The sequence below is a fragment of the Genypterus blacodes genome, unplaced genomic scaffold, assembly GCF_046128005.1.
Source record: "Genypterus blacodes isolate CSIRO-AG114 ecotype Tasmania unplaced genomic scaffold, CSIRO-AGI_Gbla_v1 ptg000017l_1, whole genome shotgun sequence".
Lineage (NCBI taxonomy): Eukaryota > Metazoa > Chordata > Actinopteri > Ophidiiformes > Ophidiidae > Genypterus > Genypterus blacodes.
In genome coordinates this window covers 4,322,352-4,337,128 of record NW_027466831.1, presented here as the reverse complement: position 1 = coordinate 4,337,128, position 14,777 = coordinate 4,322,352, and the positions used below count along the sequence as shown (strand labels likewise).

General features: G+C 43.8%; 1 protein-coding gene across 3 annotated transcripts; it reads left to right on the top strand.

The window, feature by feature from the left end:
* The first annotated feature begins 266 nt into the window (after window positions 1–266).
* On the top strand, window positions 267–11,478 carry rbm6 (RNA binding motif protein 6). 3 transcript variants are annotated; one of them, XM_076140918.1, is made up of 23 exons: window positions 267–378; window positions 1,518–1,584; window positions 2,001–3,510; window positions 3,633–3,722; window positions 3,848–3,917; window positions 4,741–4,814; window positions 6,646–6,720; window positions 6,809–7,100; window positions 7,238–7,395; window positions 7,481–7,581; window positions 7,671–7,740; window positions 7,843–7,924; window positions 8,005–8,063; window positions 8,161–8,281; window positions 8,410–8,504; window positions 8,625–8,966; window positions 9,143–9,292; window positions 9,408–9,473; window positions 9,648–9,875; window positions 9,956–10,030; window positions 10,119–10,216; window positions 10,333–10,384; window positions 10,465–11,478. In XM_076140918.1, exons 2-23 carry the CDS (start codon window positions 1,538–1,540, stop codon window positions 10,555–10,557), a joined length of 3,948 nt encoding a protein of 1,315 aa, XP_075997033.1. In that variant the 5' UTR covers window positions 267–378; window positions 1,518–1,537; the 3' UTR covers window positions 10,558–11,478. The 3 variants fall into 3 exon arrangements, with proteins under 3 accessions (XP_075997033.1, XP_075997031.1, XP_075997032.1); XM_076140916.1 differs by having other exon boundaries at window positions 8,407–8,504; XM_076140917.1 differs by lacking the exon at window positions 267–378 and adding an exon at window positions 797–1,034 and having other exon boundaries at window positions 8,407–8,504.
* The last annotated feature ends 3,299 nt before the right edge of the window (window positions 11,479–14,777 follow it).

The following is a 14,777-nucleotide window of genomic DNA, read 5'->3' as shown; positions in this document are numbered from 1 at the left end:
AGGACAGTGCCTCAGTCTGCCAAAAGATCACCACTGGGAAATAAAAGTACAAATCCAGTCAGTCAGAAAGCTGTATCATCATAAAACAGATTATCTGGTGAGTGAAAAAGATTCTAATGGGATTTGGTTGAGGAAATGGTTCACAATGTTATAGAGAAAATGTTCCACTATTTTATATTTATATTCAGTATCTTGGTCTGTCCATATATGTACAGTGCTTTAAACCACTAGATGGCAGCGACGGGTTTAAGGTGTTTCCTCCAGCCTCGGAAACCAAAAGTAGAAGAAGAAGCGCAATCTGTCCGCAGCAAGGGTTCGTCTCCATTTCGATTCGACAAACCTTCGCTTAGTTTACAACGAAGTCAAAGGATAAACAAGGTGAGTCAGTCATATTAATATCTACGCGATGACTAAGAAATATATTGTTTGTATTTAGCTGTATTTTGGTTATTTTGCTCCGTACTGCTTAGCTGGTGGCTAACGAAACCGGCTTTTGCTAATGCTAACGGTGGACCGTACCGTGTCAGCCTACGTAGGTTCTTTAGTATACTGCATTTAAGCAATTACGCATACAAATTACACCACCAATGATGCCATTATTCAAGAGGTCGTTGACGCTTGTTTTGTTTGCACTATGATGTTTTGGCGGGGCGTTGACGGTTAAAGGCCTAGTAGTAGCTATAATTAGCGGCCATCTAGTGTATTTAGGTTAGCATGGCCAATGCTTCAGCTGCGTTCCTCATACGGCGGAAGCGGGAGGTCGGAACTGGGGATTACGTCACTTTGGACAAAACAACACGGACCCCCAGCAAGTGTTTGTTTTGCTTGCTGTTTGAGGGATAAATATGTTTACTATGATTCAACAACTCACTAAAGTAACGAGGCGGTCGCTGTGACGTGTTTTAACAGCCAGTATCTCTGTGTATGTGTTTATCTTTAACAAATGTTACCGAAAGTGAATTTATAAGCTGAGAAGTCGAGCTATACTGTGTGACATGGTGAACTACTTTCCCAGTCGGGATTTCCTAGATGAGGTGCGTTTTAATTAGCTTTCCGAAGCGCAAGTCACAGGGTAAAACGAACGCAGCATAAGAGTTGACCCAGATTTATATTACATTACGATCATTTAGCAGACGCTTTTATCCAAAGCGACTTGCATTACATTACCACCCATTACAGAGGGGGGAGCAACTGGGGGTTCGGTGCCTTGCTCAGGGGCACCTCGGCAGAGACTCGAACCAGCAACCCTCCGGTTCTTAGGCGGAAGCTCCCACTAAGCCACTGCCCACATTTTTTTTCCACACACATACACGGACAAAGGTCCGTTTGTAATGAGTTGTGTTAGTATTACTGAGTTTTTATCGCCAAATCAAAGCTGACGACATGAAGGGAAAACGGCAAAGAATTACACATATGTAGAGATGTCATTACTTCTAAAAAATATAATTAGTTCTTCTGTAGCAATCTGTTGGATTTGCACCACATACATCAATGTTAAGGTTTAACCCTTCCTCCAGGTAACACAACGGCTCGAAGTATGTGGGATGGACCAGGGCAAGGACCACGAGGAGGACCACTCTTCCGGTAAGCACGGTTAGATTTCAGTCACAAGCTCATCAGTAAGGCAGTGTTTTGGTCTGGTCGCCCATCATTTTATTTTTTGTGATGGCTATTTATTTTTTTTTAAAGGAAAAGCCCTTCCCTTGAATTTTTAGTCAAATTTTCTGATTTATTTTTCCTTTTCATTGCAACTATTTATGCATATAGTTATATTATATAGTTCTCAAACAGCTGTGAACATGCCAGTCTGCTCTTCTTTTAATTACTGTAGTAAAATGGAAACTTATATGGTACTTGCATTCACCTTGAATGTCCGCAATCCTTGAATTGTGAAACGCTGGAGTGACTGGTTGGTCAAGAATCTGTTTGTTTGTTGTTATGAGGCAAATATGCTCTTTAAGCAAACAGCAGCCTAATTAAAAAAAAATTATGTGTTACAGTGGTGGTCATCGTGGAGAAATGTTTGGGGGCAGAGATCGCTCCATGCCTGATTTTAGAGGTAGAGATGGGATGAACATGAGTCAAATGTGCCCAAGACCTCAAGATTTACCACCAATGGATATGAGGCGGATGGACGGTCCATCCATGAGGGGGCGCGACATGGACCCACGTGATATGAGAGGTAGAGAGCCGAACCGAGACTGTTTCGGACCCGGAGAAGAGCCAGACATGACTCTCAGGAGGCAGTATGAAGTTGCTATCAGAGACAAGCTAGTAAATTCACCTGGTTTCCCTGGACCGGGCAGACACTCGCTCGACATGGGTGGGAGAGGCATGCCACCAAGAGAACAAGACAACAGATTTATGGACATGAGCGACAGAGAAACGTTTCAGTGTGACATGCAGAGGTTCAACAGTCCTTATTTTGATGGGAGAAGAGGGTTTCCGTTGGACAGAAATGATGGCTTTAGGGACATGCGTGATAGGCTTCCAAGGGGCATGGATGACAGTGATCACTTTAATAGGGACACTCCTCCGCGTGAAAGGAAGATGATGGATTTTGACGGTAGAGGAGGCCAACCTTTCAATCAGAGAGGCGCCTTTGATTCTGATGTGGATTTCAGAAATCGTCAGGGACCACCAGCTGAATATAGAGGTAGGGACCGATCTCCCTTACGATTTGGAAATCAGACAAGATCAGACGTCCCTTCAGATGTTGGTGGGCCACAGAGATTAGATTTTGCAGGTCCCGAAACCAAGCTCAGAGGTGGAGAGTACCACGATTCAAGACACAGTCCGCTAATGGATTACAGAAGTGGTGAAGAGATGACTCTTGCAGAAGAGTGGAAGAACCGTTGCAAAGAAAAGAATCCTCCCCCAAACGCAAGTAAAGGTACAGGAGGTATCGCTGAACAAAGACCCCCGATGGGCTTCAACAGAGGCGTCGGCATTGGCGGTCCACCACCATTCAACGAAAAGGACAGGCCGCCTCCTGAATTCTTGGGGAAAGATGTCAGTTTCCCTCATGGTGGCCACTTTCCAGCTATGGCTCGCCCATCAATTGGTGGCAAAGCTCCACAAGACCATCCACTACCGGAAATGAATCCCCTTGCAGGCTCCCCTCTTCCCAGGGGGAATGAGAGTAAACATTGGCTAGGAGTAAGGGACCAAAAGCAGAGTCAAAATGCATCAAAGCTCGATGGTAGGCCCACTTTCCACCAAGAGAAGAGTCAGCCAGTACAAGAGATTAAGAATGCTAATGCTCGTTTTGAAGGGTTGAAGGATATTCCGCACAGTCAGGGACCTGCAAGGAGTAAGATAGAGGCTGAACGTGATTTCCAAGGTGCCGGCACTGTACCGGGAGGAGATCAAGACTACAGGGACATCGATTACAGAACAGCATCCGGGAAGGTGTTTGACTACAAACACGAAGCTCTTCAAGTACCCGAGAAAATTCTGAAAGAGGCCAAACCGATTCCACCCTCAAAGTTTGCCGACTCTGGTTCTCAGGTAGGTGTGGTTTTTATGTTTTCAGTAAGAGTTCGGTTTGTTTTATTTTCCTCTGCTCTACCTTAGACTGTGTTTTGATGACGCTTCATACCTGAAACTTTTAACCACACTTTTTGCCAAAGGATCAAGATTATAGGAGTGCAACCGTGGAGGACAAAGTTTCCAATACTATATCCATAATTGGTATTCCAAAGACTGCCACTATGGAGCAGGTAAGAATGAAACAATGACGTTTCCTGTTAACTATTGCGGCGGGACGTTTCCTGTTGGTGGGCGTCGCTCTGAAGAGCAGCGTCTTGAGTTTTTAATGGTCTCACTTTGGCGCCTTCTGTTGCAGATCCTTGGTGCCTTTCCTGTCCGCGGCGGCGTGCCAATGCAGGGGATGAAGATCAAAAACGTCCTGCCAGGTAAGAAATTAGTTTCCTAGTGCAACTGTTTGGGGCAGTCGATCGCCATCACGTCCCACGACACGTTCCGCCTTTACGACATTCGAAACCTTCGCATTCCTCCTTTTTAATGCTTCTTGGTTGCCTTTGTTGTTCTTGGTCGCTGGTGAGCATATGGGGTCGTTTTCAGCAGGTAGAGGATTTACCGTAGTCACTTTCCGAAAGACGTTTGTCACAAAAGACCTGTGACAAGGGACTGACTGAAGCCCCTTCAGAGGAAATTTATCAACGCATTCTGATAAACAAAACAATTTCAACAAGCCTGAAAAGGAGACGGCTTTGTTAGTTCTGTCCTTACACGTTCGGTGGTGTGTCCTGCTGATCTAAACATCCTTTTCTTTTCTATTTTTTTTTTTTCAAAGGGAGATCTGAATGGATCCCTGTAGTCATGGTCAGGCATATTGGTAAAGATTATGTTTCAGGGGCCAGAAGATTGTTACATTGATAAGTACATTGATAAGCATCAACAGATGTAAGTACCTGCTTGGATAGAAACATTATTCTGCTACAACATGCAGTCCTACAATGATCCGGAATATCTCTCTGTTAAGGCTTGACTTCAGTCAAGCCTATCGGTGTTTAGAATAAATAAATGAAGAATAAACGTGACAACAAGTCCTCTTAAAAAGGTAGAGTATGTGTGGCAACAAAGGTGTCATATCCGCTCCCAGACGAATCGTCGCTGATCTCCATGTTTTCTCGAACTGTCTATGTTTTAGTTGGTGACTGTCATTACTGGCATTGACTAACAAAAACCCATCTGTATTTCAAATGCTGTCCCCAGGTTACAGCTACGATACGGCCTATGTGGAGTTTTTAAACCGCGAGGATGCAGTCCACTTCATGGAGTCCAACAAGGTGGCCCATCCTCATCACTCTACGATGGCCGTCTCTCCCATCAGGATTACGAGGGGTTGAGGGGGCATTTTGTAGCCTGGGAGGGAGAGAGAGTACCTGGGAAGGGGGTTCTGGTATTTTTAGTGAACCTTAAGTTGTTAAGAAGACATCATTTGTGGCACCCTTATTTCACATCCAGAAAGCCTTGGCAGTCCTTCAGGTCCCTCGCTTAGTCACTTTTCAAATTTAGCCCCAGACTGCCAAACACTGTAAATGGATATAAGCAGAAAGTATACATGGTTGAAAAATGTCACATAGAATTGTCTAATATTCCTGAAGCTGAATTATTTCATGAAGTTCTACTGAGCGTGTTGACAAAGCAGATACCATTTCATAGTTGTGAGTTCTTTGCGTTGTAAAGGATTGAAAGGGATTGTTCACCTATCAGCACTCTGTAAGTGTGTGTGTGTGTGTGTGTGTGTTTGTGTGTGTGTGTGTGTGTGTGGCACACGTGCGTCTTTAAGCTTCCTCATTCTTTGGTTGGACTGCAGGCTATGAAGAATTTCTGTTATCACTGGAATAACTGCAGACCTGAGTATCTTCGCCACCAATGACCTTAATGAAACATTTAACACATCGGTTATGTGTTTGCTTACTTCATGAGGAAGAATTCTGATTTTGAGAATAGAAGTAACCTAAGTAATGGAGGCTTTCTATGGGTTTTGCTTTGTTGTTGCACTACACGACTTTGCTTGTGTAGTGTTTTGTCTTCTGATTCCCGATCAGCCTTTTTGTGGGAGAATACATCCATTCACTTCTTTCATCAAGTCAAAAGCCTTTCATTGATCGTTTCCTCTTGACGTTATTCTCTTGAACTCGACATCGCTGGAATTTTGTCATCCGGGTTTCTTGAACATTCTTTGCTGTGCGGTGAGCAGTTATTTTCTCATGAAGTACTCGCCTTCATATCCTGAATTCAGTCTTTGATGCTGGTCAAGAAGATTCTACTCTGATTGTATCTATAAGACGGGTGAAGTGTCTTGTAGCATTTGGGACGAGCTCAGTTGTTGCTTAATTGTTTTATTCTTATTTTTTGTTTGGCTCTGCTATTTCTCTTACTGGAGGGGTTTGATGCATAAACTCCAGTATTGCTGTTGACCGGTAGCTTGGTATAGTTCTGTTTAGATTAGACGCAGCACAAAGCTGTAGACACATGTAAGAGCACATTGAAGCATTATTAGTTAGATGTAGTTAAAGCTAGCACATATTTGAATGGCCATTTGGCAACTATGGTGGTTGTGGATATTGAGGGCTTTTTCCTTAATGTGTCTTTTCACATTCATGGTTTTGTTAATCCCTTGTGTGAAACATATGCACTCTGTCTTCAAGTGGTGTGGATTTAGCCACCAACTTGGTACTCTTTATTTACACTCCGTTTTCATTTACTCTGCCTCATTTTCACAAACTAGGCTGTATTTTGTATGAGAAAGACAAGCTCAGTTAGTTTGACATAGCTTGGTTTGTATGCTTTACTTTTAATCTTGTTATTTGGAACTAGAAGGTTTGGTTATTTGCGTTCCGGATGGACTTCAGTCTTCCCTTTTCAGGCTCAAATTGAGTCCAGTATCTTTGTATTCCCTTTGAAACACTTTATGGTAGTATGGCTGTAAATAGCCTGTGTGAAGCATGGTTCTGGATTTCAGCTTTGAACACCATAAGCCTGTTGTATCCTAAGCAGTGAGGAGGAGGGCTAAACCTGCCACACTGCATGTTGGGTGTCAATGGTAGTATTATGGATATTAGACACATGTGTAGTAAAATCCTGATTCGATCTTTGCTTTTCTACTTTCAGGGGTCCCTCAAGGTTGGCATTAAAACGGCATCCATGAAATACATCCAGCCAGATGAGCACGAAAGAGCTGTTCATGTGAGTGGAATGATTGTTACCTCACAGTAATGTGTCCACTTGCAATATAGTTAACCCTGCTACATATGACCATTTGTTTCTCAATCAGGAATCCAATCACAACATACCTCAACTCCGGGACCCCCAGCTACCCCTACTAGGTGAACCTTTGGAGAAAAAGGAGAGCAACTTGAATGGGTCACAAACCAAAGTCCCTTTGGAGCCGTTGCCCCATGGACAGTGGCAGCGTAGCTCTGATCTGACCCCAGAGGCCTGGCAGCAGCAGGTGGACCAGCAGCTCCAACAGCAAGACATGGAACAACAGCCAGAGTCGTGGAGCAGCCACACCTTTCCCCATCACAGTTTACAGCAAAGTGACCCCGTCTTTAAAGACAGTAAAAGTATGTCGTCCTGAGCTCCACATTCCCTTTCTGAAGTTTCTTTAAGCGGCTATGCTACACACTCTTTTGCACACATGCAGCTGTAAAGTACTAGATGGCGTGTAGTTGATGGCATTTCCTTGTGTGCTTATCTACAGCCATGATAATAAAGAACGTGAAGCCCACCACCACAGTCGACACCATTCTGAAGGCTTTGGATCCCTTTGCATATCTGGATGAGAGGAACGTCCGACTGGTCAAAGGCAAGACGCCTGGGGCCAAATGCTTCTGCTTTGTTGACATGGACTCCCATGAGGTATTGTATAAAGACAAAGTCTACCTCAAAACAATTACCATTATTATCCAGCACTAACAATCATGTTTGGGTGGGGTTTTTTTAGCAAGTGACACGACTGGTTGATCTCCTCACTAAACCCAAGCCGCTCTACGTTGACGGCGTCAGAGTTTATGCCGAAGTTGCCAAACCACTGAAGAACCAAAAGTTAGTCACCATATCACAGTGAATTTCTTTGATCCATATTTAACGGATTGATCCAACTTATTAACCCTTGGTTTTATTTTCCATCTCAGTTTCAGGAAAGACTTTGACAAACCAAACATTTCTCTTCTCGGTCACCCGCCTAACGCCAGCCTGATCGGGGTACGTCGTGGTTTTCCTTACATTACTTCTGGAATGGTTGAAAAGAAGGGGATGTGTTGTAGCTCTCAAATAACGTGTTCTTCTCATCTGGCACTCCTTCAGCAACAGCATCATCCGTTCCCACAGCCGCCACAATGTCTGCTACCTCTGCTCCCACCTAGTGGCGCACCGGTTGGGATGCAAGGTAAGATTTCCTCCCAATCTGCATTTTACCACCACACATGGAAATCGTCTTTGCGTGGTCTCACTCTTGTGTTGTTCCAGGTGAATTGATGACCAGTGCCACTAATCCTTCTCTTTCATCAAACCCCAGCCTTGACCAGGTACGCTGTGAGGCAAAACACAGAGATTCACTCTAAATATTTGGTCCCATTTCCACTTAAATGTAATTAATTTGCACCACCATCTAACACTTCATAGGGAATTGCCTTTTGTGAGACTTCCACTGTGGATCCCTCATACCAGGCTGCTGGACCTCATGTGCCCACAGACTCTGCTGTGTTGACGGCCACTGCAGACGGTTCACAGAGCTTCATGTACTGTAAGACAGAGTGTCCGCTCGTATTCTGTTGTTCTTGTATACATCTGTTACATTTCCGTTGTGCGTCCTCTGCTTTTGTATGTTTCCGTATGGTCGCATTCTCAATTATTTTTCATTTTCTCCAGCAGCAGATACGCCAGACACAACAAACTACTTATATGATGCCACGTCGGGCTTCTTCTATGATCCCGAGACCACTTTTTATTACGACCCCAACTCCAGGGTGAGGATCCAGCGCTGTCCAATAACTGCATGTACACCCAAGTTTAAAGAAACCCATTGGTGTCAAAAGGTTGTACTGGGTTGTCACTCTCTCTTATTCTTCCGTTTCCTTTTTCTTTAGTATTTCTACAATGCTCAAACTCAGGAGTACATGTACTGGGATCAGGCAACAAAGACCTACATCCCCGTTCCAGGTGGGAATTCTGCAGAAAGCCTCTCTGTGGCCATGACCGCTGAAGACCAGGCCATTCTCTCCAACCCGGCAGCCGACGCTCCTCTGGAAATGAAGAAGCCGTCAGATTTGTTGCAACCGGACACAGAACTCTCATCTTTAGTCCCTGCCTCTGCTGCCGGCAGTGCTCCAGAGTCGGCTCTGAATGCTGCGGGGGCCGAGAAGAAAGAAGATGAAGACTCTGTTAGAAAAGATAAAGAGGAGAAGCCAAGAAGTCTAGCTGCTGTCAAGGTACTGCTTTAGTTTTGTAATGTAGCATTTTAACAACACTATTTAGTTGTTAACTCAGGTTGGCTTTATCTTACTTAAAATTTAGTTTGAAGATTAGAAATGTTTTAAGGGGGCAAATACATGAACTTCACTGCACCCTATATGAAATGTATAACGTAAACATTTTGACTCTGCAGATCATGAAAGATATGGAGCGTTGGGCCAAGATCCAGAATCGGCAGAAAGAGAGTGTCCGTGCCCCGTCGCCGCTGCTGAAGGTGGGAATGGAGGACGAGAGGAGGCAGTCCAAGTCAGCAGACGCAGCTTTTGCCATCTTCGAGAGAAAGGTTAGAGATCGTCTTTGCATTTACTCTGTACATGGATTTAAACTCCAAGGAAATATTTATCTTTGCTGTCTTGCTTTAATGATCTACTTGTGCGACTCTTTACCTGTACCCTCAGAACTCAATTGGAGATGATCTTTTTAAGAAACCCCTTGCTCCCCCCAAGAAAGATGAGAAGTCTAAGGTAAGCATGTGGCAAAATGGATTTCATTAACACATTCTCTCTTTTGACTTTCTTCAGTGCGCCATTTCAAAACTCTAACTGTCTTTAAAAAAGGTTTCCATGTTACTTCAGTCAATAAAAACTACTTTGACACCTGTTGATGGCTTTTCTTTTTTGTCCTGTTTGCTTCCCCAGCGTCCTATGGGCTCTCTGGGTCTCTTGGCATCAGACTACGCAGCTGGCAGTGATGAGGAGATAGAAGAGGACAAGGAGGATGGGACGGCGGTCAGAAGGAGCAGCCAGTCAGACGACAAGGAGGACAAGTTGACTGACTGGAAGAAGATGGCCTGTCTGCTGTGTAGGAGACAGTTTCCCAACAAGGATGCTCTGATCCGCCACCAGCAGCTTTCTGACCTGCACAAGGTATGACTGTGAACTTCAATGTGCAAGGACAGTGAATACATAGATTAAGCTGCTAACAACTCTATTTTTGTCTCTGATAGCAAAATATGGAGATCCACCTTAAGATCAAGAGGTCAAAAAAGGAGTTGGAAGCACTTGAGAACCAGGAAAAGGAAGTAAGTGAATATGAGCGTGGGATCGAAGCTTGTGACGGCGAGCATACCGTGTCAGTTCTTTGCTTAACATGAAACATGTCCCTCATAGCTGAATGCAAAGCAACCAGTCCCGTCACCAGAACAGAAGAAGAGAAAACACCCTCATCCACAAGCACATCACCACGGTAGTTGGGCTGGGAGCTCCAGGTAGGTGATGCTTCATTGAGTGATTGAAATGGCAGTATTGGGACACAAAAGGGAATCAAGCTTGTGTTTTGCTTTGGAATCTGCTTAAAGGAGTTCTATGTTGTTGTTGTTCTTAGGGATATGCATAAAGTCAGTGAGAGGCCCGGTTTAGGGGCTGAACCTGTTCAGGTAGGTGTCGTGCTTCACATTCTGAATCTGTTTGTGTAATGTTTGTTGTTACGGCACTAAACTTTTCTGTCCATTTGCAGAAAAAGAAGAAGGAGTCAGTTGTTTGGGACCACTCCACCTACAAACAAGCAGTACGCAAGGCCATGTTTGCACGCTTCAAAGAGCTGGAGTGACCCCGTCTCTACTCACCCCTGCACTCTCCTCCTTTTTTTACCTGCTGTTACTATGACGCCTTTCCTCACCTCGACCTCAGAAATCTCTTGGACTGACTTCACGATGTCTCTGCCTTAGAGACGTAGAGCTGTATTATTATTTTTTGTCTACAAAATTAAATGAGGTCCAGTCAGCCATATGACATGGCTGACTGGAGCTATAATAGTGGACATGAAGATTTTTTAACATCCTCAATGGTGGATGTTGTATAGAAGGTGTTAAACCATACTGTTAATTTCAATTGTTTTTGTTTTTAGTTTTTTTTTGTGTGGCCTGTGTATAGAGTTTTGTTTTTCAATGCAGTTTAATTTGAATTGTTATGTGTACACATTTTTAAGTAAAAATGGTTACGGATTGTCAGAATTGTGTGAACTGTTTTGACCGTGGTCGTTACACGCAACTATGTCCACTAGGTGGCAGCAAGATCCTTTTAACTCACCTAGTGTGACATGAACTGTTACTAAATAAGGGGAAAGATGTGTATAGAAGAAAAATCATCACTTAATTTTATAAGAAAAGGAAGTAAGATGAAACCTGATTAGGTGTTTGTCTATATTTACAATTGCGTCTGAGGTCTAATTGCAACCATTGTCTTTTTTTCTTTCTTCATTCTCTGCCGCATGTTAGATTTGATATTTGCCAGTTATGCACTGCAGGCATTAGAACAAGGCTGCTGCTCTCTGACCTTTAGTGAAGCCGCCTGTGTTAGTGTGCTGACGCACCGGCTCCTCTGAGAGCAGAATAAGAACACTGGGGAGCCTGAAGGGCTGCAGACGGTGACAAACAGCAGGAACACTGTGACGGGAGTGGGAGCAACACCTTTCATCTGTACAATGGCAATCCACTGTCTGCAAAGCGTAAAGTGAAATAGCTGGAAGTAACTAATCTCTTTTCCATTTCTGTTTCACGGCAGGTCTGGACAATTGGCAAAGCCGAGCGTTTCAGTTTGCAGTCTCCTTGTCTAAGAAAAGGCAAACAAAACCTCACAATACAATTTAAATCATAGACTTGATGCAGTCTGCTGTACGTGTTGCTGTTGTGGCTCGGCAACAAAAGAAAAAGTTGCAGCCCAACCAACAAAACCACAGACTGTCAGGTTCATTCAGAGACGGCCCTCTTCAACCACCCCACAATCCACTCTATCCAGCCACCCACCAACCAAAGAAGTGTTTCTCACATATTAAAGGTTATTTTAATCTTATCCTCCAACAGAAACACAAAGCCAATCTCATGAAAGTAACACAGTAACTGCCCAACTAAATGTCACTTAATTATTGTGAGGATGCACAAAATAAGAAGAAACTTAACGAAAAATATGCAACCAGAGTGAATTACCAAATTGTACAGTCTGAGGGAGAACAGAGTAGTTGCGTAATGAAGTGATGTTAAGAAATCTTCAAGCTTCAGCTGCCCTTTTGTGGCAGCCGAGAAGCCATTGAGTATGTCGCAATGGCCAGCATTCATTTGATGGCAGATACTAAGTTTGAAGACAAAGTGTTCCACATTAACCACCTCCTTATATTTGACCTTCCAGTATCCAAATCTCTTTAAGTTGACCTTTGATGATCCTTCCAAAGCAGGAGGGGGCAGGATTTGATGTTTGTACCGAGCCTAATCTGAAGGCTTTATTGTGTTGTTCTTCTCTTCTCAGCTGTAGCTTATTTGTGCCAAGTCAACAGAATTCAATTGAAAGTGAAGCGGCTCAGGTTATTATCTCTGGTGAGGTTGTGTTTAATTTATTTAATATGTAAGAAGAAGTTGTGGAAAATCTTCAGTGGATGTCATGTGATATTGTTGTTACTGCACAGCCGTCACTGGTTGAACGGTTCTAACAGGCAGACAGGTTATACGTAATCGGTGGAGTAATTTTACATGACAAAAGCACAGTTTTTGTGTGTTTTGAGTGATTGATTGTGAATGGAACCCAATAGGGAAAAGAAAAGGAAAAGCAGTGTACTTGGACCTACAGCATCTTTGCGTTGAAGCATTTGGGTTGTCATTCTATATCCTTAACTTAATGAATTCCTTACATGTCCCCTGAAATGTAAGGTTTGATTACATCTTTGCCCATTGAAGGCCTTGAAATCACTTCCATATTTGCAATGCTTCTTTTCTCTCTTACGCTGCCTGTTCATATTCCTCTTCATCTACTTTACGCACTGTTTCCTATGCAGCCAATCAAACGAGTACATTGTCACGGCGACAGATACAGGCCTTTAGCGTCTATGTATTTGCATATAGATAGAATATTTATCACCGAGATCAACATGGACTTGGGTTTCATATACCTCGCTGACTTTCCTCTGTGTGACCTGGACTTCAAATTAAGTAAAGACTCAAGGAGATGAATCCAATGTGAATTTAAGACGACATTCCCTGGTTGGAATAAGCAGAAATATGGATTCTGCCATGAGATAATGAAAGCCTCTGTGGAGATATGAACAATTCTGCCCAGATCCTACATAACTGTGTGTGTGTGTGTGTGTCACCATTATGAGCAGGTTTTAGTATTTTCATTCTTGCAGACAACTCAATTAAAGTCTCTGGCTGAGGGATTAGGTGGCAATTCCTTTTTTTTTCATCCCAAATGTCAAAAAGGGAGGCGCCACTTGGAGGAGGGATCTCTGGCTATTTTTTGTTATTTTATACAGTCTAATTTCCATTCTTCTTTTCTCCATTCTGCTGCAAGACCCCAAAGACTCCCCCAGCTCCCAGTGACAGATGTCATCATTACCCAGTTTGAACAGTCTACGGAATTGAAATTAATGTGCAGTTAGTCCAGGAAGATTGTGTGTGTGTGTGTGTGTGTGTGTGTGTGTGTGTGTGTGTGTGTGTGTGTGTGTGTGTGTGTGTGTGTGTGTGTGTGTGTGTGTGTGTGTGTGTGTGTGTGTGTGTGTGTGTGTGTGTGTGTGTGTGTGTGTGTGTGTGTGTGTGTCTGAGAGAGAGAGACAGAGATAGAGCACAGACAGCTGCCGTATTCGCATCCCCTGCACGAGTAACGGAGAGCTTTCAGACGCCATCGGTGGCAGGGATGGTGGACATGGGAGGGGGGCCAATTATCCCAGAGCGATGGCTCTGAGCGTCAGTGTGTGTGGAAGCGACTCAGAAGAACACAGCCCAGCCGGACCCTCAGAAGTTGAGGGGAGGGAGGGAGCTGGGGGGAGCAGGAGTGAGGAGGAGGGAGCAGGAGGGAGGAGGAGGGAGCAGGGGGGAGCAGGAGGGAGCAGGAGGCAGGGGGCTCATTTGGTTGCTGTTTGAGGTTTGACACCAAACAGACAGACAGGGATGGATTAGAATTTGTGGCAGCTTTGGAAATGTGAACATCCACATCTGACTTGAAACACCACTCCTTTATTTCTAGTTCATTTTCCCCTTTTTATAAACCTCTGAATGGCCGCGATGCTCTTTGAATTTTACCCAGCGAGTATTAAAGATGAAATGGATTATTTTACAAAATGCTTACATGTAGAATGACAATGCGGTTATCTCAAATCTCTGCCTTGTCCATTATGACAAATGATCAAATGCACGCTCCATGTAGAATGACTGGCTTTAAGGAGGAGCATGTGTTTGTGGTCGCCCCATGCAAACAAAGCGACTACACCATCACAAGATAATGGGAAAATCATGGCTGTCTGGGCAATTTCATCTGGTTTATCCTTTCAAGTGTAAGTTGAAAAATGATGTCTGTTATTGATTGCTAATCTATAACATCATCTTGAGAATCTTCTTATGATTGTCAGCCATGGGACGGACTTCAGAGCAACGCTTGTATATACGCAGAATTTGGACCACGGCTTGTAGTAGAACCAATTCCACTGGTGAAAGCTGTCATTGAGAGCCTTATAGACATTGGAAACATTTGGAAATGATGTCATGGTTCCCCCCTCCAGCAGACGGAGAAACGACAGCAGTGATAGCTCAGGTTTAATTCAGAAAACAGCAGGTTGGAACGCTTCCTCCTCTCCTTTTGACCTTTTCTGATGCTTTCATAGTTGAGAGAGAAGTCTGTATCAATCTGTTCTCCCCTGCCTCATCAGTTGAGGTCTGGGGTCTTCTCGACTCTCCAGTGCATTGATACGATTGTGCTTTGGCTTTGTCTATATACTTTAGGAAACCGCTCCTCAGACTGAGCTGTCTCTACAGATTTATGAAGCATATCTGCACCATTTAGTGTTTT

Coding starts and splice junctions, on each gene's coding strand:
- rbm6 (XM_076140916.1), top strand. CDS start 1,538: ATGTGGGATGGACCAGGGCAAGGACCACGAGGAGGACCACTCTTCCG. Junction 6,721..6,808: donor AGCACGAAAGAGCTGTTCAT/GTGAGTGGAATG, acceptor TTTCTCAATCAG/GAATCCAATCACAACATACC. Junction 7,925..8,004: donor CGCACCGGTTGGGATGCAAG/GTAAGATTTCCT, acceptor GTGTTGTTCCAG/GTGAATTGATGACCAGTGCC.